Genomic DNA, 23,278 nt, shown 5'->3' with positions numbered 1-23,278 from the left:
TTGGCCGCTGTGTGAGCAGAGTGCTGGACTAGATGGACCCTTGGTCTGATCCAGCATGGTCCTTCTAATGTTCTTATGACCTCTAGGGGTCCCTAAAGAGCCTCTTGCCCTTTGATTGCTGGAACGTGCCTTCAGCCACCTCCTTCCTGGCTTCTCAGACTTCAAGGGCTGGAGCTTCCCTTTCAAATGCCTGCTGTATCTTGCTGTCTAGAAACTTGCTTTCGAAAAAACAAATTTGCCCGCCTACATCTGGCCATGACTCTTAGCAGCTCTTTTGCATTGTGCCTGCATGTAGGAAAGGTTGCCCTCTTCATGGCAGAGTCACATCCACCACACATCCTCTAGGAACTTTTGTTAAGGTAAAAAAACCCAACCAGAAAGGAGGGAACAGGAAAACCAGACAAGTCCAGAGTCAGTGACCATTTTATTGAACTACACGTGTGGGAAGAAACTCACACTCGACGGATCGAAGGTGAGCTTCTCTCCCCACTATCCACAACTAACGTCTTTTATAACATTCCATGCCCCTCCTGATGAGCTCATGGTTCCTTCCTCCTCCCATCCCTTATTGATTGCAGTTCCATGTTTTCCATAAATGAAACTATTTCTAACAGCTAATAACACATAATATGTGACATCAATGCCCTGTTTATGTAAATTACTGTACCAGATAAGCCCCCCATGCAAGGGCAGGCGAAGCTAACTTTGCTGACCATTGGGGTGGGCTTCATGATAACAAGGAGCAGTGCGCCGAAGTGTCTGGGATAATGACAACATGGATCCGGGATCCAAGCCTCTGGTAGCTGCGTTTTTAGAAGTTGTTACCCTTGACCAGGCAGATTAGGGACTTCCTTTGTGAGTTAGAAAGTGCAGAGCAACCTTGAACAACTTGCCAACTTCATTCTGATGACTCTTTATTAATGAGAGGGGGAAGGGAGGGGTCTGGTGGCCGAGCCTTGAGTCCTTGGTGTACACTTTCCCCCTAGAAAGGGGGTCTTTTGACCACCTTAACACTTTCCTCTAGGCAAAACTATGCAAACTAAGCGAGACAATTGTCCTTTCAAGAAGAACAGGAAGCCTTTTCCCAGAACGCTTTGACTTCAGGGAGGCTGGTTCTGGAGAAGCGTCTGGTGAGAAGCTAGCTGGGCCAACCTTCTCTCACCTTTCTTTAGCTCCGCTGGTTTAGTCTGTGGCGTACTCTAGGATCAGCCAGCCCTGAAGTGCCCTCCCCCTCGGGAACAATACTGATTTCCCACAGACTGTGTGTTGTTAACGTTTTCAGAGATAAGGTCTGGCGAAGGTTCATTCCCAGCTGGTGAAGAGCCCGTGAGTCACCTCCTCCACTCCCCATATAGGCGGGTATGTTTCTGGCACTGTCTCTTCTGCTTCAGAATCTGATTGATTGCCTGAAACTCCTTCCCCCAGCCTAAGGGGAACAGGCCTAGTCATGACATCATCATCGACCAGTATTAGCCCCGTATTTTCTTTCCCTTTGATCATAGAATCATAGCATAGCAGAGTTAGCAGATGTTTTTCATTTTAAACTCACTCAGTTCATAGCACCATCCTGACTACAAGGATGAAATGGACTTTGTCTTTGCTCCCCCAATATTCCTATTAGCTGCAACTAGCTGCCCGGGGAAAGAATCAGACATAATTTGATATCAGCTAGGTCCGACTCATAACTGTTACCTTGTCTTTTAACATATGCACCATTAAATATTGAAGTTCAATATTCGGAATACTGAATATTCTGCTTAGCAAGTGAGCACTGAGCTAAACATAACACCCATCAAATATTGAAGTTAGACAGAGCCATAATTTTCCAGGACACGTTTTTGAACCTCCTGTAACGTTTTGAGCCTCTTGGCAAGAACAGCCTTCAAATGAAGAACAAGGTTTTACAACCAAAGAACAAAACACACGCTGGCTGAACAGTTTCATTCAGCAGGAAGAGGAAATGTCCAGAAGGGAAAAGAGAAATTGGTGCCAAGAGCCCCCTGAGTAGGGTGACCATATGAAAAGGAGGACAGGGCTCCTGTATCTTTAACAGTTGTATTGAAATGGGAATTTCAGCAGGTGTCATTTGTATATATGAACCTGGTGAAATTTCCTCTTCATCTCAACATTTAAAGCTGCAGGTGCCCTGCCCTCTTTTCAATCTGGTCACTCTAGTATAGCTCCTGCACTTTAGCTGTTGTGATGAAGAGGGAATTTCACCATGTTCTCCATATATACAAATGACACCTGCTGAAATTCCCTTTTTGATACAACTGTTAAAGATACAGGAGCCCTGTCCTCCTTTTCTTTTTAATTTAATAATTATATTCCTTGTTTGTCTTTGCAATTCAATGAAACGTGGATGCACATAAGAAGAGGATACAAATATGTACAGTTGTTGAAGAAGATTAAAGAAGTTTGCAACAACATCAATATTCTTACATATATCAATAATAATTAAGTTCATCCTGTGGTTGAAACAATGGACATAGACGGCTTGTGGCATCTCTTTCAGGAGCAGTGCCTGCACCCCATTTAGCTTCCCACTCATTACACTGGCACCATCATATGTTGGGAAATCACACTCTGAACCAGAGTTGAGCAGAAGTAGCAGCGGCTCTCAGTTTAGGACGCAGCAAAGACTAAATGAGGCAAAGGATTCTTTGTAAGTTAAAAACAAATCCTTTACTGACAGTTAAAATGATTTAGTTATGCCAGCACATATACAAATACTCACAGACGATCAATACACAGCAGCATACATCAAGATGGGGTAAGATGAAGGAATAAATGCATGAAAAACACAGCTACTTATATAGGCAGTCCTGTACAATGATGCAATCACTAATTGATTAATTGCAGAAAAATGCTTCCATACAATAATTCAATAAATGTCCAGCTGAGACCTTGACATTTAAGGGAATACGTTCTGCTGACTCATTTTCTTCAGGTCTCCAGGTAATTGTAAAACCAGTGGAAAAATAAAAACCAGATCCAATCCAGGATCCAACAGTTTGCTATGCAGTTGTTGATATCTGCTACAACATGCTAAGATTTCCTTTATATAACTCAGTAGTGAAGGAGCATTCAGTGAATGGCATGGATGGAAACCAACAAAACGTTCATATATATTGCCATTGTAGCAATAACGGAGAACTACTGACATTTGTTCCTGCTTACGTATGTCCTTTGTTTCATCAGCAATTAATGCAAAGAAGCCAGATTCCTTCACTTCGTGAGAAATTGACTCCAGAACCATTCTGCTCATAATGCTTAACAATTCATCTTGAATGGAAAGCTGTGTGTACTTTGCATTGCGAGGAAGAGTATGTATCTTAGACTGGATTCTGGGATCGTGTTTTGCGACTAAATGCGAGTTCTAGAACATTTCCCTTGTTGTCACTTGCCTCACTTTCCCAATGTCCACACTGAGCAATTTTTTGTACAGCAGTGAGCAAAAGAATAATGCCTATTTTCTTTGATAAGTTCTTTATGAGCATCACTTAATTGCACTAAAACTGAGCCTCCTTTGGATTTCTGTGTTTGTTTGTAACTGTCCCATGCCACCATACAGGCTTTGTGGACTGCACTTCTGTTATGCAGCTTCAATCCTGAACCATTAGCAGTAGCTTTTTCCCAGTTGTTGTACCCTTTATGAGTAAATGGATTTTCAGCAGTATGGGGATTTTTCCAGAGAAATGGCGACAAGCAAAGCAAAACACGACATTTTTATTACACTGTATTCTAACCAAGAATAGCATTTGCACTTTAAATAAATAAGTCAAGAAATTACTAAGCTATAGATCCAGAAATGGGAGATTTAGTGATTTATTGCACAAATGCAAAAAGAAATTAAAAATCAATGCGAAAATTAGTATCTTCTGCATTTTCCCCTAAATTCTGCAATTGTACTTTGGAGAGAGCTTGGAAGAAGACCTTTGTGGGGAGGCAAGTGAATGGAAGACGTTGCTCTGACTGACCAGCTTGGCAAAGACACGGTGGCCCCATTCAGAAGACACTTTAAACTACGGCTTTAACCACAGTGACTAAGCCAGAAAACTGGGCTGTGTTCAGAAGACACCTTAAACCACGGCTTTAACCACAGTGACTAAGCAAGAAAGCTGGGCTGTGTTCGGAAGACACCTTAAACCATGGCTTTAACCACAGTGACTAAGCCAGAAAGCTGGGCTGTGTTCGGAAGACACCTTAAACCATGGCTTTAACCACAGTGACTAAGCCAGAAAGCTGTGCTGTGCTCAGAAGACACCTTAAACCATGGCTTTAATCACAGTGACTAAGCCAGAAAGCTGGGCTGTGTTCGGAATACACCTTAAACCGTGGCTTTAACCACAGTGGTTAAGCCAGAAAGCTGGGCTGTGTTCAGAAGACACCTTAAACCATGGCTTTAACCACAGTGACTAAGCCAGAAAGCTGGGCTGTGTTCGGAAGACACCTTAAACCATGGCTTTAACCACAGTGACTAAGCCAGAAAGCTGTGCTGTGCTCAGAAGACACCTTAAACCATGGCTTTAACCACAGTGACTAAGCCAGAAAGCTGTGCTGTGTTCGGAATACACCTTAAACCGTGGCTTTAACCACAGTGGTTAAGCCAGAAAGCTGGGCTGTGTTCAGAAGACACCTTAAACCATGGCTTTAACCACAGTGACTAAGCCAGAAAGCTGGGCTGTGTTCGGAAGACACCTTAAACCATGGCTTTAACCACAGTGACTAAGCCAGAAAGCTGGGCTGTGTTCAGAAGACACCTTTAACCACAGTGACTAAGGCAAAAAGCCTTATTCAGGGTAGTTAAAGCCATAGTTTAAGGTGTCTTCTGAAAGGGGCCTGTGTGAGGTTTGGGCATTGGAGCAGGATGCTAGGAAATATGCGTACAAGCACTGCACTCCCCTAGTCAATAGCAGCAGTACCACTCTCAGCCCTGTTGCGGCAGAGGAGACCTCCCCTCATCCCCCACTTTTTAACCCCTCCCGCCAGCAAGAGATGTAGGCAGCAAACAGCCCTGGGTCAACACACAGAAGGATTCTTCTAGAAATACACTAAAGCTCAGATGCTTCATAAGGCAATACAGGATCGGGACCAGGTGGGGCATCTTTGCTGGACCCAGGCGCTCCGTCCTCCCCATCTGAATTTGGCCCTGAAAGACCAAGGTGCATGAAAGGTAAGGAATTGTGCTTGGCATCACTGATCATGGGGCATGTCAGTTAAGGCGTCAGCCACAGCTTTCAGTGATTGGCGCTACATTATGGAACTCACTACCACAAGATGTAGTGATGGCCACCAATCTGGATGACTTTAAAAGGGGTTTAGATAAATTCCTGGAGGCGAAGGATATCAATGGCTAGTAGCCCTGATGGTTGTGCGCTATCTCCAGTATTTGAGGCAGTAAGCCTGTGTGCACCAGTTGCTGGGGAACATGGGTGGAAGGGTGCTGTTGAACCATGACTTGCTTGTTCATCCCTGGCCAATGGCTGGTTGGCCACTGTGTGAACAGAGTGCTGGACTAGATGGACCCTTGGTCTGATCCAGCATCAGGGCTCTTCTTATGTTCTTACCATATAAAACAGTTTCTCCCTTTTAATCCTTTATTAGAGGAACGCTATTTAGCTTCAGATGAAAGGGCTCTCTCAGCCACGTCACTCCAATCGTGCAATGCCCTCCCTTAAAGAGGCCTACACTAGGGCTATCGGCACGATTGCCCCCAAACGTCCTCTCCGACCTGCTTCCAATCGGGCACCTTGGTACACAGAAGATCTCAGGAAATTGAATCAGGAAGGTCGACGACTGGAGCGCCGATGGAGGAAAACTCGTCTCATATCCGACAAGGCACATCATAGAGAACATCTTCGTTCCTATGGGGTGGCAATACGTGCAGCAAAGAAAGCTTTCTTCTCTGACCGCATTACGTCTGCAAATTCACGTCCAGCAGAACTGTTTAGGGTGGTGAGGGGTCTAACTCAGGCACCTCCTCCCCTGAACCCAGTTTTAGAGCCTTCGGTGATGCATTTAATGATCATTTCACAGATAAAATCTCTCGGATAAGAGCCAATTTCGATGCCGCCGTTATAACAGAAGCTGAAACTGAAGTGTCCAGCAACTACGTGAGTAGGATTACACTGGATCAGTTTCAGTTGGTGAGTACTGATGATGTGGACAAGCTGCTTGGACGAGTAAGGAAGACAACTTGTCCTTTCGATCCCGGTCCTTCTTGGCTGGTCGCCCAGGGAGGAGATGCAGTTAGACTACAACTACAACATATTGTTAATGCATCTCTCAGGGAGGGGAGTTTTCCACCATGTTTAAAAGAAGCAGTGGTACGGCTGCTTCTAAAAAAGCCCTCCCTGGATCCCCTGGACCTTAATAGTTATAGACCAGTATCAAATCTTCCAGTTTTGGGCAAGGTGATTGAGAGGGGCAGTTGCCTTCCAACTCCCAGGAGTCTTGGATGATACAGATTGTCTGGACCCATTTCAAACTGGCTTTAGGGCAGGATACGGAGTTGAGACAGCTATGGTCGCCTTAGTAGATGATCTCCGAATGAGTATTGACAGGGGGAGTGTGTCCCTGCTGGTACTTTTGGACCTTTCAGCGGCTTTCGATACCATCAACCATGGTATCCTTCTGGAACGCCTGAGGGGTTTGGGAATCGGGGGCACTGTGCTCCAGTGATTCCGGTCCTACCTCTCAGGTAGATTCCAGATGGTGATGCTTAGGGGTAGTTGCTCCTCAAAAAAGGAGCTGTTGTATGGCGTACCACAAGGTACCATCCTATCCCCAATGCTGTTTAACATCTACATGAAACCACTGGGAGAGATCATCTGGAGGCATGGGGCGGGGTGCTATCAGTATGCTGATGACACCCAAATATATTTCTCTATGCCTTCAATAACAGCATCAGCTAAAGATAGTGTGTCTCTGAATGAATGCTTGGAGGCAGTAATGGGCTGGATGAGGAAAAACAAACTGAAGCTGAATCCAGACAAAACAGAGGTGCTTGCTGTCAAGGGCTTTGACCTAGGTTTGGAGGTGTGTCAGCCAGTTCTGGATGGGGCTACACTCCCCCTGAAAGACTGTGTTCGCAGTTTGGGGGTGCTCCTAGATCTGTCGCTCCAAATGACAGCCCAGATGGATGTGATGGCCAGGAGTGCCTACTATCAGCTTCGGCTGATACGCCAGCTGCGCCCCTTCTTAGAGTCAGAAGACCTAAAGACAGTAGTGCACGCGCTGGTAACCTCAAGGCTTGACTTCTGCAATGCGCTCTACATAGGGCTACCATTGTACCTAGTTCGGAAACTTCAACTAGTTCAAAATATGGCAGCCAGGTTGGTCACTGGTACACCTAGGGGTGACCACATTACACCAACATTAAAATCACTCCACTGGCTGCCAATTAGTTTCCGGGCAAAGTACAAAGTGTTGGTCATTACCTTTAAAGCCCTTCTCCCATATAGTCCGCCCCGCACACTCAGGTCCTCTGGGGTGAACTTACTTCAGTCAGCTAAAACTAGGCTGACATCAGTTTCCCAGAGGACCTTTTCTTCTGTCGCCCCCAGATTGTGGAACGGCCTGCTGGAGGAGATTTGTAAAATTAACTCTATGTGTGATTTTAAGGCAGCTTTAAAGACTAGCCTTTTCTGGCAGGCCTATCCAGATCAATGTTAAATCATGCATTTTTAATATGTATTGATTCCTGTTCTAATGTTGTTCCCCGCCTCGATCCAAAGAGAGGTGGGTAAGAAATAAATAAATAAATAAATAAATTAATAATAATAATAATAATAATAATAATAATAATAATAATAATACCGTCTGTTGGGTAGGAAACAGTATGTTTGATGCCTGGGCAAAGGTTTTCCAGTTCAGACAGCTCCCAATCTCCCCTTAAACATCGAAATGCTTCACACATGCACCCTAGGGTGACCCTATGGAAAGGAGGACAGGGCTCCTGTATCTTTTTTTAATTTTTTTTTTTAATAATTTTTTATTTTTTAATACATCCAAACAATACAACAATACAATATAAAACAATACCACATAATACACAATAATATAAAGTAAACAATTTAATAAACATATGTTCTAGCTTAATTCCCTTAACATAACCATAATTAACATAAATGTGCTCCCTCCAACTTCGGGATCGTATTCATATTTCCAAAATCTCATTACGTCTTCTGGGGGCATTTTCCCTCTCCCCTTTAATAACACAAATTCTAAAAACTGTTTCCATATTCCTTCAAAGGTGAAGAGGGGCTACAGGGAAGCTAATAGGTGGGAATGTGAATTTGTACAAAAATTAGGGCTCCTCTATCATTAACGGTGGCATAGAAACAGGAATTTCAGCAGGTGTCAATTTAAAATGTGTGGATGAATAACATTTTGACTTGTAGGCATCAGGTGAGCCCATAATGGGGCGACCCAGGTAAGAAAGAAAGCCTTTTCATTTGAGTAATCCCTGATTTTCAGTTTGAGCAGAACCAGTATTCCCATTTCTATAGATCTCCACCACTGTTGTTGAGGCCATACGATTCTGCCAGGAAAGATGTAATTAAACCTAGATCCTTGGAGGTATCAATCACCCATTTCTCAATTTCTAACAACTGTTCAATTAATTGTCCACATTGGTCAGTTATTAATTGGCCACTTAATTTCCAGGTTACTCACTTCATGGCTCGGAAAATTCCCCCTTTCAACAGATAATGGGGAAGACCTTGCTAATTCAGTTATCTGCTTTCCCATTAGCTCACCTAAGGAGATTTGCTGGTCTTGTACTCTTCTCTGGGTGACATTATCAGCAAGGGCTAACTCACATGCAAGGTCTCTGACATCATCACCTGAAATGTATCCCTGAACAGCACACCTGGGGTCTACAGACCAAAATGATACAGAAAAAAGAACAAGAACAACACCCATACAGATAAAATAGAAATTTTGGATATCTATAATACAATTTTTTTCTAACAGCTACAATATTGTGCATATTTTCTTTTACACTAAATAATGGTTTTGTAATCTGTTTGTTTTAGCTTCTGAATCCGAAAAATCGAGCTTTTTTACATCATTACAAAAATAAAACGTTTATTGTTCATTTACACACAGCACCAGAGCTCGTCTCTCCTTCTTCTACCTCCTTACTGGTGCCAATTCCCTTCGCTCACTAGTGACATTTGATGCGTACAGCACCTGGTGAAATTCCCTCTTTATCACAACAGTTAAGCTGAAGGAACCCTGCCCTCTTTTGTATCTGGTCACTCTAGTAAGGAGCCCTGTCCTCTTTTTCACATGGTCACCCCTGCTTAATCAAGATTATAAAATGTTCACTAGCATTCATAGAAATCAATTGGGCTTTCTTAAAAACTAGCAAATTGTTGCTAACCCTATAAAAAGGCTGCTCAGTATATCACCTTGAAACAAAACATCTCCTGGTACCATAGGGTGACCCTATGAAAAGGAGGACAGGGTTCCTTTATCTTTAACAGTTGTGTTGAAAAGGGAATTTCACCAGGTATCATTTGTATGCAGGCAGCACCTGGTGAAATTCCCTCTTCATCAGAACAGTTAAAGCTGCAGGAGTCCTGTCCTCTTTTGCATCTAGTCATGTTAAGCAGGGCTCCTGCCATTTTAACTGTTGTGTTGGAAGAGGGAATTTCACCAGGTGCTGTATGCATACAAATGACACCGGCCGTAATTCTCTTTTCAATACAACTGCTAAAGATACAGAAGCCCTATCCTCCTTGTCATAGGGTCACCCTACGTATCATTGCCTCACTTGATGCTCTAAAAACATTTGGAAAAACTGGAATGGTCCTTCATACTTGAGGTTTGTGAAAGTAAGGAAACGGGCACAAATGTGATGCATTTCCTTCGAAGATTGAATGCATCTAAATGGGCAAATAACAGGATGAACAATTATGACTCACGGTCTTTAAACATTCAGCCGGGAACAAAACCAAGATGTCCTCTCTCTCTTCTCTTAGTTGCTATGGCTATGGAACCACTAGTCCTCCTCCGAGAGCCCCTGCCGAAGAACGCAAGGCAGGTGGCTACCAGGAAGAGGGCCTTTTCTGCTGTGGCACCCTGGCTGTGGAATGAGCTCTCTAGAGAGGTTCTCCTGGCACCTATGTTGTACTCCTCTAGGGTAATAGCACAGAGTTCTGTGGTTGGTTCGGGTGCCTCCCAATTAGGAGAGGCTGTGTGTGAAGTGTTGTCCTTTGGTGAGTAGTTGTGCAGGGTTTTGATGTAGGATTGGCTGCAAGCCAACTGCAAACCTCCAGCACTTTACAGGTGAAACATCACACCTGCGCAGGCAAGAGGACTGCAGCCAAATGGGCCAGGGTACATGTCTGAGAGTCAAATTATAACCAGTGGCTTAATAAGCTACTCACAGTGGCTTATTAGCCATTTCATGTGGCAGGGGGATTGTGGGCTATTTCAAAAATAAATGTGCAGAGCTTATTTATCCATTGATGTCCGAAGGCAACATCATTCTCCTGTGTCTGGGGAGAGCTTTTGTATGACTTTAATGGTTAGGGTTTCTCCCCTGTGTGACTTCTTTGGTCTGCAGTTAAGAGTAAGCTTCTCACAGAAGCTCTTTTTACATTCAAATATGGCTTCTCCTCTGTGTGAGTTCTTTGATGACAAGTGAGAGTTCTCTTCTCATTGAAGCTCTTTCCACACTCTAGACAATGATATGGCTTCTCCCCTGTGTGGGTTCTTTGATGACAAGTGAGAGTTTTCTTCTCACTGAAACCCTTTCCACACTCAAGACATTTATATGGTTTTTCCCCTGTGTGGGTCATTTGATGACAAGTGAGTTGGCTATTCTTATTGAAGCACTTTCCACACTCCAAACAATGATATGGCTTCTCCCCTGTGTGAGTTCTCTGATGTGTAATGAGAGAATATTTCTTGCTGAAGCTCTTTCCACACTCTAGACAATGATGTAGTTTCTCCCCTGTGTGGGTTCTTTGATGACAAGTGAGATTTATCTTCTGACTGAAGCATTTTCCACACTCCAAACATTTATATGGTTTCTCCCCTGTGTGGGTTCTTTGATGACAAGTGAGAATGTTCTTCTCACTGAAACCCTTTCCACACTCAAGACATTTATATGGTTTTTCCCCTGTGTGGGTCATTTGATGACAAGTGAGAGTTCTCTTCTCTTTGAAGCTCTTTCCACACTCCAGACAATGATATGGCTTCTCCCCTGTGTGAGTTCTTTGATGAGAAGTCAGATGTGCCTTCTCCCTGAAGCTCTTTCCACACTCGAAACAGTTAAATGGTTTCTCCCCTGTGTGGGTTCTTTGATGACAAGTGAGATGGCTATTCTGATTGAAGCATTTTCCACACTCCAAACAATGATATGGCTTCTCCCCTGTGTGAGTTCTCTGATGTGTAATGAGAGAATCTTTCCTGCTGAAGCTCTTTCCACACTCTAGACAATGATGTGGTTTCTCCTCTGTGTGAGTTCTTTGATGACAAGTGTGATTTTTCTTCTGACTGAAGCATTTTCCACACTCCAAACATTTATATGGTCTCTCCACTGTGTGAGTTCTCTGATGACAAGTGAGATTTATCTTCTGACTGAAGCATTTTCCACACTCCAAACAATGATATGGTTTCTCCCCTGTGTGAGTTCTTTGATGAGAAGTCAGATGTGCCTTCTCCCTGAAGCTCTTTCCACACTCGAAACAGTTATATGGTTTCTCCCCTGTGTGGGTTCTTTGATGACAAGTGAGAATTTTCATCTCACTGAAACTCTTTCCACACTCTAGACATTTATATGATTTTTCCCCTGTGTGGGTCATTTGATGACAAGTGAGAGTTCTCTTCTCATTGAAGCTCTTTCCACACTCCAGACAATGATATGGCTTCTCCCCTGTGTGGGTTCTTTGATGACAAGTGAGAGTTTTCTTCTCTTTGAAGCTCTTTCCACACTCCAGACATTTATATGATTTTCCCCCTGTGTGGGTCATTTGATGACAAGTGAGAGTTCTCTTCTCATTGAAGCTCTTAAAAATTATAATTAAACATGCTCCAAATTTTAAAATACAAATAATATATTTTTTAAAAAAAATCCAATGTGTAAACAACGCATAAGCAGATGTCCCAGACTTATAGACCTCTTCCAACTCTGCTATTCTATGATTCCCCAAAGGCCTGCCAGAACAAAAACATTTTTGCTGACTCTGGAAGCATAGCAAGGAGAGAACCAGTTTAGCTTCCCTGGGAAGGGTGTTCCAGAGCCCTGGTTTAAAGATAAACCAGTCCTGGGAGACTGGAAGAAGTAGGGTGACCATATGAAAAGGAGGACAGGGCTCCTGTATCTTTAACAGTTGCATAGAAAAGGGAATTTCAGCAGGTGTCATTTGTATATACGGGGGAACCTAGTGAAATTTCCTCTTCATCGCAGCAGTTAAAGGTGCAGGAGCTATACTAGAGTGACCTGATTTAAAAGAGTGCTGGGCTCCTGCAGCTTTAACTGTTGCGATGAAGAACGAATTCCCCCAGGTTCCCCATATATACAAATGCCACCTGCTGAAATTCCCTTTTCAATACAACTGTTAAAGATACAGGAGCCCTGTCCTCCTTTTCATATGGTCACCCTAGGAAGAAGGAATCTGGCAGTGTTGAAATATGCAGTCAGACTCCACATGGCCCCTGCAGGCCTTCAACTCGGCCTTGAAAACAGGTCTGTTCTGCGCTTTGCTAATCAGTGTTTTGCTGCTGCTGGATTTAGAGACCATGAGCCACGTTAATGTGTCTTGTGCAAATGTTTGTGGTGTGTTTGAGGCCCGTGTCTTCAAGCTACTGTCTTGAAATGTTGTTTAATCATTTGGTTGTTTTAATATAATTTAAGGCAGGGGTCCCCAATGCGCCCTCTGCACTTCCTGCACCCTTCCAAATTTAGTTTTTAATTAAAAACGTAAAGCATTCAGGCACCAGGTTCTCCTTCCTGTTCCTGGACCTGTTCCTCATCCACCCAATCCATCCGCCCATAGAGAACTTTCCTCTTTTGCTCATTCCTGCAGCCAGTCAAGGAATTCCTCTCCCCACACCTATTTCCTCTTTCCCCCCCCCCCCATTGAAAATAACTTTACTTCTGGTTACATAACTCAAATAAATAAAATTATTTATTTACATTCAATTCCAGTTCCTGCCTGGTTTTAATATTAATTAATCAGTTAATAATAATAATAATAATAATAATAATTTATTTCTTACTCGCCACTCCGATTGGATCGAGGCGGGAAACAACAGCAAGCATAAAATACATAAAATACTGATTAAAAACATGGTATACACTGTTTAAAAATATACTAAAATATCCTAAAATTCTACTGGATAGGCCTGCCGAAAGAGATCAGTCTTGACAGCCTTCTTGAATGCTAAAAGACTGTTTACTGGCTTAATATACCTTATTTCATAACTCTTAATCCCTAGATCACCCATCTATGGACCAAGCTGACTTTCAGACATTTTGTAAAGGGAGCCTCGTCTCCTTAGATCCATGTTCTCCGTAGCCCCCTGGATATGCTGACGGAGGCATTTTCCCAAGTTCTGGGGCATTTACAAATTTAATGAACTTCCTTCAAACCCCCTTCAAACTTGTCTTCCATTTAACTGACCTCATGGCCACCCTGAACTTCTGTGTCAATTTCTCTAGGCGAGCAATCCGCCATACTCTCTGGTACTATGTTTCGATATGAAGCCCTTAAAGCCTTTTATTTATTTATTTATTTATTTATTTATTTATTTATTCATTTGCAATGTTTAAATACTGCTCCCCATTCAAAATTTCAGAGTGGTGTACAAGATAAAATGAAATAAAAACAGAATAAAACACTTTAAAATAGATTTTAAAAGAAGCAAAGTGAACCGTGGCTGGTCATTAAGGAAAGTCTTCCTGGAACAATGACATTTTCAGGAGGCGCCGAAGGAATAAGAAGTTGGTGCCTGCCTGACCTCCAGAGGCAGGGAATTCCATGGGGGGGGGGGGAACTACCACGCTGAAGGCTCTTCTCCTGGTGGACTCCAATCGGAGGATGGGTCCACGTGGAACCACCAGGAGCAGGCCCTCGGGTGCCCTCAGTGACTGGGCAGGTGGGTAAGGTATCTTGGTCCCAAGTTGTTTAGGGCTTTGTACACTAGTACAAGAACCTTAAACCTGGCCCAGTAGCGAGTATTATCCTGTTGGAAGGACAAATGCTCACCTCCCATAATGCTATGGTTTGAAGACTTAACAATACTATCAGGCACCAGGTCAAGACTTTTCTCTTCTCCCAGGCATTTAACAACATTTAACAGCATATGCTGAGTTTTTTAACTGACCCCAGAATAATTGTTTTAAACAGATATTCTGTAATAATAATAATAATAATAATAATAATAATAATAATAATAATAATTTATTTATTTATTTGTTACCCGCCTCTCCCTCTGGATCGAGGCAGGGTACAACACAAATGCAAACGCCATAAAATACATATAATTAAAACATTCAAAACTAATACATCATGAAAAGCAGCGCATTATTAAAAGGCATCTTAAAATTCAACTGAGTAGGCCTGCTGGACGAGATCAGTCTTTATGCCTTTCTTAAAATCCAGAAGTTGTATTTTATGTTTGTATTTTATGCTTTTTATGGTTTTAAATTTTGTATATTTGTTTTTAAGGTTCACTGTTTTTAACTTTTGTAAACTGCCCATAGAACTTCGGCTATAGGGCGGTATATAAATGTAAATCATCATCATCATCTGAACGGGTGTTATATAGGTGTGACTTGTGAGTGGATAAATACGTGGCCGTATGGTCCGCTTTTCTTCAACCCTATGTATGAGGTTGAAGAACCCACCTTTTTTTTTTTTTAAAAAAAAGAATGGTATACCTGATGGGGAAATTATGATATTCCTATATATGTAATGGAGTTTGTTTTCTTTTTCACAATATTATTTTTTAATATTCACCATTTTAAAAAAACACCAATGAAGCCCTTTCCCATCTTTCCAAGATTCGGCTCTCCCCCTACCCCTTTCCAAACTATTTCTTTCTTTCCCCATCCCTGGTCTCCACAGAATCATAGAATAGTAGAGTTGGAAGGGGCCTATAAGGCCATTGAGTCCAACCCCCTGCTCAATGCAGGAATCCACCCTAAAGCATCCCTGACAGATGGTTGCCTCTCCTTTGCTTTCCTTGCCCGTAGCCTTGCTCATTCCCTTCCCCGTCACCTCTTCCCCCTTTGCTTTTTCTCCTCTCTATCCCTTTGGCTTCCCATTCCTCCCTCCCTCCCAGCCTCTAGCCTTACTATTTCTCTTCCCCCAACACCTCTTTTGACCAGCCAGGCCCTCACAGCAGCCATATCCTTTTGGCAGCCATTTTGTGGTGGTGCCCCCCAGCAGTTTCTAAAATCCCCAAATGTGCCCACAGGTTCAAAAAGGTTGGGGATGCCTAACAATATATATTATTTTCTTTGTGCACATCACCTTCCGAGGGCTTTGCCATAAAAGGCAGCCTCAAAATACCCCAAAATGGTAATATTGCCTTCCTCATCATTATTACATTTGGAACCTTATTTTATCATTAAGCAGGAAAACAGGGAGCCTTACCGAGAGAGGCCACGATCCCCCGGTTCTCCTCCATGACCTGGCAGTGCAGGGCTCTCTGGTCAGGATCCAGCAGGGCCCACTCCTCCTCCGTGAAGCTCACAGCAACCTCCTCGAATGTCACCAGAGCCTGGGCGAAAAAAGAACATGTTTCCTACTCAAGGATGAGATAAAGCGATCAGCCTCCTGGTAGCAGAACTGCCTAAAACACTGGAGTTTCCTACTCAAAGGTAACGTAAAGCGAGGTGGGCTGGGCATGTTGCTGCAGCATTGATCACCCTCCTGTCCTGCTTGTTGCCTTCCCAAGAGGCATCTGGGGAGCCAGGTAGCGGGACAAGGGGGCAGCTGGTCAGGTGCAGCGGGGCTCTCAGACAATCCTAGATTGGCCAGAAGCAAATGGAAGGAGGCAGATAAATTTGGGACCGTAGCGGAGGGCATTAGCCAGAGGGACCCAGGCTGCTGCTCCCTGCCTCTCTTTCCAGCAATCCTTCCACCTACCGGATCCGGTGCCATTGCATCACAACGAAAAGAAGATGGACGAGTACCCACTGCCGGCGCCATTGCAGCCCCTGTGTGAGAAGGATGACGGGACATGTTTGCCTCAGAGACTGTGATTACTCATCCTAAATTCCTGGGATGAAAGCCCCATGGAACACAAACATCCTTCCCAGTAAAATGCACCGAGGGCAATTCTAAGTACACCTGGGCCTTATAATGGGAGTTAGCTTTAATTTGCATTTTGATAGTTCAATTGTTTGAAAAATGTGTATTTCCCCATTTGGGCACTCGGCCATGAATCACACAGTACGTTTCCATATATAAAGTCTCGAAGTGTTGAAAATTTAACGTAGTTCTGAATTGCTGGAGAGAAGCATTTCCCCCCAGAGACGTTTTGGTGTGTGGGTGCGGTGGGGTGTGAGTGGGGCAGAAACACACACATAAAAGCAGGCTAAAGTTCTCTTGCATGCTCCAGAGAGCGAGACCTGGTTGAAATGCACCTACCACCACCATCAGATTCTTTACCCTGCAAGGCAGCACGTCCGTCACCCCCCTGCCAGATGCCCCTTCGTGGGGGGCTCTGTGTGGTGTTCGATGGAGCTGCCTCTGCTGCAAGGGAATCAGGCCTCACTTCGGCAAAGAGATTCTTGACCTGAAACAGCAATGAAATGGGAGGGATAAGACAAGCAATGAGAGAGACATAAATAGAGCAGGGAAGGCCTGGGGCATCTCTGCTCAGGAGATTTTCAGAACAGGTTGGGCAACTAGCAGAGAGTTTTAGGATACTCTCCCTCCCTTTCCTGCCCCCTGGGATGCAATGCTCTCACCTGCTGCCCTTCCTGCTTCTGGTCCTCTGCCTGGCTCAGGAGGAAGCCTTCTGCCAGGGCCACCGCTTGGGAACTGGTCTCCGCTCCACATTCCCTCACCCAGTTTGCCATCTCTGCCGGCAGGATGGTCAGGAACTGCTCCAGGATCACCAGGTCCAGGATTTGGTTTTTCGTGTGTTGCTCTGGCTTCAGCCACTGACGGGAAAGGTTGTGGAGTTGGTTGCAAACCTCTCGGGGTCCCTCAGCCTCCCGGTAGCGGAGCTGCCTGAAACGCTGGAGCTGCACGTCTGAGCTGACCATGTCCTCACCCTGGAGGTTCTGAACTGTTCTGTCCCAGGATTCCTTACTCTTCCCAATCTTAATGGCAGCCTCGTCTCTTTGTGCTTCAGGGCCAGCTGAATTGTGCTCAGCCATCTTCCATCCCAAGGAAGCCTCCAAGGGGCCACAGACTCTCTTGCCTCTTCTGTATCTGGGCAAAAACAAGAGGCAAGGCTCCTAAGGCTCTGTAAAAGGTAAGGAAAGAGTCTGTTAAAGAATCATTACACTGTCAGGACAAGATGAAATGTGCAGGACTCCAGCTATTAAGCAGGTCTTGTCCCAGAAGGGAAGCTCCCGGAATGCCAAGACTCCAAGAGAAACCAGAAACTAGGGAAGGATGCTTCACTTGAGAGCCATTGGCCGAAGCCCTTCCATTGCTTGAGAGTCCATCCCCACCACCACAATGCTCCTCTGTAACCATTTGTCTTCATAAGGGTACATGTCTGTAGCATTTCCCCCATATTTTGTGGGGTATACTGCCTCTGCAGGCTCCATTCCTTATGATCATAACCATGATCTGCCCCACTAGAACAGAGCAAATGTTCTCACATGACAGCATCCTCCTGCTTCGGGGGAGACCAGCAAAGTGTGCCCCATAGAAACTGAGATTCACAGACTGTCCTCTGCTCAGGTTTGCTTTTTTCTCCTGTCTCTTTCTCTTTTAATTCAGTTATTATCGGCCTCCTCCTTCTTCCAGACAGGTCTCTTCTCCAGCCACCTCTCTCTTCAGAGTGGCATCATAGGGCGGGCCAAGATCATTTGGGGCCCTTAGCCCAAACTACCAAAATCGGCTTTCTTCTCCGCTCCCTGCCCAGTCGCCAAATGTCAATAATGCCTATTTAAATAACGACAAAAGCTATGGCCCTTTTAGGGCTCCCTGGATCAGCTGCCTCCCGGGAGGGCCGGGGGTGGGGCGGGGGAGAGAGGGGACAGGAGATGCGGATTAACGGGCGGATATTAATCAATGCAGAGCAGTGAATAAATCAGTTTGGGAAATGGGGTCCATGTTACTCTCAGTCTCCCCCTCCCAGGTGGCAAATCAAAGGGGCGGCCTGGAGGAAAGAGGGAAGCTCCCTTGGGGGGGGGGAAATCCCTATGGCGTGGGGGGAAAGGAGGGGAGGGCCCAGCTCCCGTCCCTAGCAGAAACCAGATCCCTCTTCGGGGATCTCCTCCCCCTGGGTCTTCACCACCTCCTGCCTCCCTTGTCCCCCCCTCTCCTGCAGCCCAGGGACCCACATTCCCCCAATTCACAAGGCGGGCGGCGGGGAGTCTCACCTGATCCCACCCTGGAGGCTTCGATGCAGCACCTGGAGGAGGATCGGTGGCCTCTTTCCTCTGGAGGAAGAAGACCCGGCAGGAAGGGGCCCTTGGGGGAGAAAATGCATTTCTTCCGGAGGACTCGGCCCCTCCCCAAATCCCCCTCCCCTCTAGGAACCTACTTCGGTCTTCTTGACTCTTTCGGTGGCCACGCGGCAAGAGCCTTGCCTGCCTCTCTCCAAGCAGGAACAGAGAAGCATCTTGCATTGCGCCGCCTTGGCTTCCGGCTTCCTCTCAGGGCGCTGCTGGCAGCGATCTGTCTTTCCGATCCCGGACATTTCCTCTTCCTGCTGAATGAATCGGTTCAGCCGATGTGTGTTTGGGTTTTGCTCGTAAATCCTCCCCCCCCCCCCTTTCGTTGCTCTTCTCCCCATGAGGCTCTGAAGGTCGCAGGAGCTTCAGCCATTCAGCCCAGGGCGCGGAAGGCTGCAGCCCCGTTGTGTCCGTGTCTGCTCATCAGCGAGGCCCATTCAGCCCCATGGCGCTTACTCCCCGGTAAATGCCTACGGCCGCTTCCACGGTCCCAGCTGGAGCCATCTTGGGGCCTCTCTGACAGCATCTCTCTTTGGGGCTGAAAGGCCTTTGCCTAATCTGTGCTTGCAGTCGCTGGACTCAAAACCATCTTGAATTGCTAGTTTATTTTTATTATTATTATTATTATTATTATTATTATTATTATTATTATTATTATTATTATTATTATTATTGCATTTATACCCCGCCTTTTTTCCTGCAAGGAATCCGAGGCGGCGTACATGATCCTCCTCCTCTCCACTTTATCCTCACAACAACCCTGTGAGGTAGACTGGACTGAGAAGTCTGTGACTGACCCAAAGTCACTCAGTGGGTTTCCATGGCCGAGTGGGGACTAGAACCCGGATCTCCCGACTCCCAGTCCAACACACTAGCCACTACGCCACACTAGTTCTTGGGTGTTTTGGTTCACTCCGAGCAAAATGTTTGAAAGCCAAGGTCGGAAGGACTTCTTAGCAAGGAGGCCTTCCCTTCCGCCCGGAAAAGTGATGAAGGTGAACGTTTCAGATATGGCGGGGTCAGGGAGATACTGGGTTTGAAGCTTAGCCTTCCCTTGGCATTCCTTTTGCAGCTCCGTAGAGAGACCTTTTTAAATGTAAGGTTGGTGATACCTGAATATTTCTGGGCCTCTTAGAGGGAAAGAGAAGAATGAGGGCAGCGCTCTTGTGCTAAGTTCCTGGGTGTGTGCTTCCCAATCTCCCAGACTCTGGCAGGAAAGGAAGACCACAGCAGGGTGGTGGCAGCGCTTTTATAAAGGGGAACTTGGAAGAAAATCAAGGGTGTAATTGACAGGAAAATTCTTCAATGAACTGGGTAATTCTGAATGAAAAATGAATTTCGTTAATATGGCATAAATGGCGGTCAAAACTTGTTCCATCTCCAATCATTCCCTTTTTACTTTGTTTCTTTTTAAAATGAAGACAGAGGTAATCAATTTTGGCACTGTGAGGACCATGCCCTTTACAGATAGATTTGTTCATTGGATTTACCCCCAAACTGGACAAAAGTTGAAGTCTCAAATACAACATTTAATTGGATAAAAGTTGAATCAATTTACTCATCTCCCCCTCCCCCAGTATACACTTTCCATTTTTATAGTTTATTGTTCATGACCTAATACCATGGTCAGTTCCTTGATTTAAACTGTCCTTTTTTTTTTAAGGGTTTTTCTTATAAATAAACTAAGTACAATATGATCCAAAAACATAATGGCATGCAAGTAGTGAAAGGAGTTCCAAGATCAGTACATTTTTTAAATTATTATTGTGTATCAGGAAGACTGCTTTTCCCACCGTCCTTATTAAGATAGCCTATGAAAGGAAACCCCATTGCAATAAATTTGTCACGACTTTCTATCCGCCTTGCTAATACTTATTTTATGTGTCGATTTCTTGAGGGTGCCAACACCCACACCCTTTCCCGTTCACGGCCATTGTGAGAGCACGGGGGATTGAAGTGGCCCTGGGTGCTAGTGCCGTGGACAGTCCTGTCGGGTGCTTGTGGGTGTCTCAGGTGAAGTGGAGACGATGCAGGGGGGCAGGGCGTCACAAGTGGTGGACAAAGCAGTGAGATACAAAAGAGATCCAGTGCTAGAACAGACTGCGGTGATCCGTGCATGTAGGAGATCACAGGTGTTGGCTATAGTAGAGAGATTCAAAGAGATCCAGTGCTATTTAGCAAAATACAGTGTTGGCCATAATAAACACAAAGGAGTTCTGACAGGAATTTCAGAACAAAATTAAGACACACTAGGTCTCGTGGGAGACAATAAAGAAGGAATTAACAAAAAATAAACACAATTTACCCCAGAAAATGGCTGAAATCTTGGCTTTGAGAAAGGATGCGCTAATTGAAAAGCGCAAGGCTTTAAAATGCAAGGCTTTGTGGTCGTGATAACATTATTTAATATGTACTAAAAACCTTTCTTGGCCACCTTTGAGGGCAGAAGCACTCCCAAGGCAAATCACGGCAATAAAACACATAAAAAACAGTAACAATATTAAAAGCGATCAAACGTAAGCTCAACAACAACAAAAAGCAATAAAAACAATAATAAAAGCCAACACTCAAACCAGCAACAATAATAGCTTCAACAACAGTCCGAGCAAGAGAAGGCCACGGTAACAATATGTTTTCAAGGCCTTCTTGAATGCCTGCACAGGGGGAGTGAACCCCATCCAAGGCCAGCTGTAAACCTCCACCCGGAGGAGTTGGTTTCCAAACTCACGGTAAATGTGCAAACTTTAAGTACTTTTTAGCCTGCTGGACCTGTTCCAATTATTTTCATAAAATTTAATAAAGTAACTGTTAAGTATAACAAGTAATAATAAACACTTAATAATTTATAAATTTAATGATTTAGCAAAAATATAACATTATACCAAAGTAAGAACTAAGTTATTATTTATTACATTTATATACCGCCCCATAGCCGAGGGGCGTCACTTTTTACTACTGATCTTATTTTGGTATAAAGTTATGTGTTAAATTGTTACCAATTTAAATTATGTGTTTATTATTACTGTTTCTACTTAACAGTATGGAACAGATATTTTATTAAATTTTATATCGGTGTGTATAGTGGTACCTGCCACGACACAGGCTCTGAACACCAGACCTGGCCGAGGCTACTCCCTTCTCAAGCCAAACACCACCACTTGGTACGCCTGAGGCAAGGGATAAAGCCCACCTTCCTCCAAACTATGTGGAGAAAGGGGTTTAAAATGGAGAAGGATTTTAATATATATAATAATGCGCTGTGAGTTATATCTGCTTAGGTGAATGATTGTCAGAGTGGGTGTTAAATGTGTAAACTTAAGATGATAAATGCCAAACAGACACGTGGGATTTTTGTGGTAGTTTTAAAATAAACAAACAAAATTTATTTTTAAAAGTTCATAAGCTTTGTTTCAAATAACAACATTTAAAAACCTTTTTGAAACCTTCCATACAATCCTGTCACTCTCACATTCGCGCTTTCCTTTCTCTCACACAATCACTCTTGAACTTTATTTATTCTCAGTATTGATTAATATACTTCCACTACGTGCACACCACACTCTAAAGACACCACGCACTACACTGACTCTCAAATTTCCCAAAACTTAAGTACCATAAATACAGAGAGCACTACAGACTCTAAGAGTACCTAACCAGTCTCCCTGGAAAGAACAGAACAAGAACAGAACAGAACAAGACTCACAATCCCCTCCGTCATTCCCTTATATATAACTCCTCCCCCTCCCAAGACATTCTAACTCCGCCCACTCAGGCCAACATTCTACAAACCACAGACTTACAAACTGCAGACATACCTTTGGGAATTGACTTGTGGGGTGTAACGCCACAGTACCTCCATTTAAATCTAGTATCTCACTAATTTTCTGAAACCCATTTTGTTTTGAGTATTAATTTCAGTTTCAGACACGACCTTTATAATATTGCTCCAATTCTTTTCATTCCATTATGGCACAATTATGTACTTCATGAAGGACATATCAAATGATGAGGTTTGTGTTGTTTCTTCTCCATGTTTTTTCCAACTTGCTTTTACTAAAACAGCAATCCCCAACCACCTTTAATGCAAAGCTTGGCTTGGCTTTGCTGACTGCACATATTTATTCTGTATTAGAAAATGCATGTTTCCTTTCAATACACTTACAGGAGTAAATAAACTATAAAAGAAACATCAAATGTATGTAACTGAGAAAATCTATCCTGCCTCAAATTTTGGAAATATTTATGATTTGTGTGTCATGATCTTCCTTAGTTGTCTTAGCTTTGTTGTGTTTTGCGACTGAAGTTCTTTCCACACGCCAAACAATGATATGAGTACTCCCGTGTGACTTCTTTGATGACGAGTGAGGTTTATCTTTGGATTGAAGCTCTTTTCACACTCCAATCCCCATGTGAGTTCTTTGAGGAGAAGTAAGACGTGTCTTCAGAGTGAAGCTCTTTCCACACTGTAAGCAATGATATGGTTTCTCTCCTGTGTGAATTCTGTGATGTTGAATGAGAGATGAACTCTTAATGAAGCTCTTTCCACACTTCAGGCATTTATACGGTTTCTTCAGTCTCCCCTTCCCCCCAATGCGGAAGATGGGGTGGGTGGGTGTCTCACCTGCTCACCTCCAGGAGGCTCCGAAGCAGCACCTGGAAGCAGATCCA

The 23,278-nt window shown here is 44.1% G+C and overlaps 1 protein-coding gene across 1 annotated transcript in view; it reads right to left on the bottom strand.

Moving 5' to 3' along the window:
• LOC134396130 (zinc finger protein 420-like) overlaps positions 1–18,624 on the bottom strand; it is a 229,188-nt gene extending 210,564 nt beyond the window's left edge. The window contains exons 1-5 of the mRNA XM_063122502.1: positions 18,536–18,624; positions 16,943–17,445; positions 16,641–16,767; positions 16,116–16,186; positions 15,621–15,747 (exon numbers count right to left, since the gene is read on the bottom strand). Of these exons, the coding sequence (XP_062978572.1) occupies positions 15,621–15,747; positions 16,116–16,186; positions 16,641–16,767; positions 16,943–17,356 (739 nt within the window). The 5' untranslated portion in view covers positions 17,357–17,445; positions 18,536–18,624. The remainder of the gene's footprint in view (positions 1–15,620; positions 15,748–16,115; positions 16,187–16,640; positions 16,768–16,942; positions 17,446–18,535) is intronic.
• Between the last annotated feature and the right edge of the window lie 4,654 nt (positions 18,625–23,278).

Source organism: Elgaria multicarinata, chromosome 3 (assembly GCF_023053635.1).
Source record: "Elgaria multicarinata webbii isolate HBS135686 ecotype San Diego chromosome 3, rElgMul1.1.pri, whole genome shotgun sequence".
Classification (NCBI taxonomy): domain Eukaryota; kingdom Metazoa; phylum Chordata; class Lepidosauria; order Squamata; family Anguidae; genus Elgaria; species Elgaria multicarinata.
The sequence above is the reverse complement of the archived record's forward strand: the minus strand, read 5'-3'. Positions and strand labels throughout refer to the sequence as shown.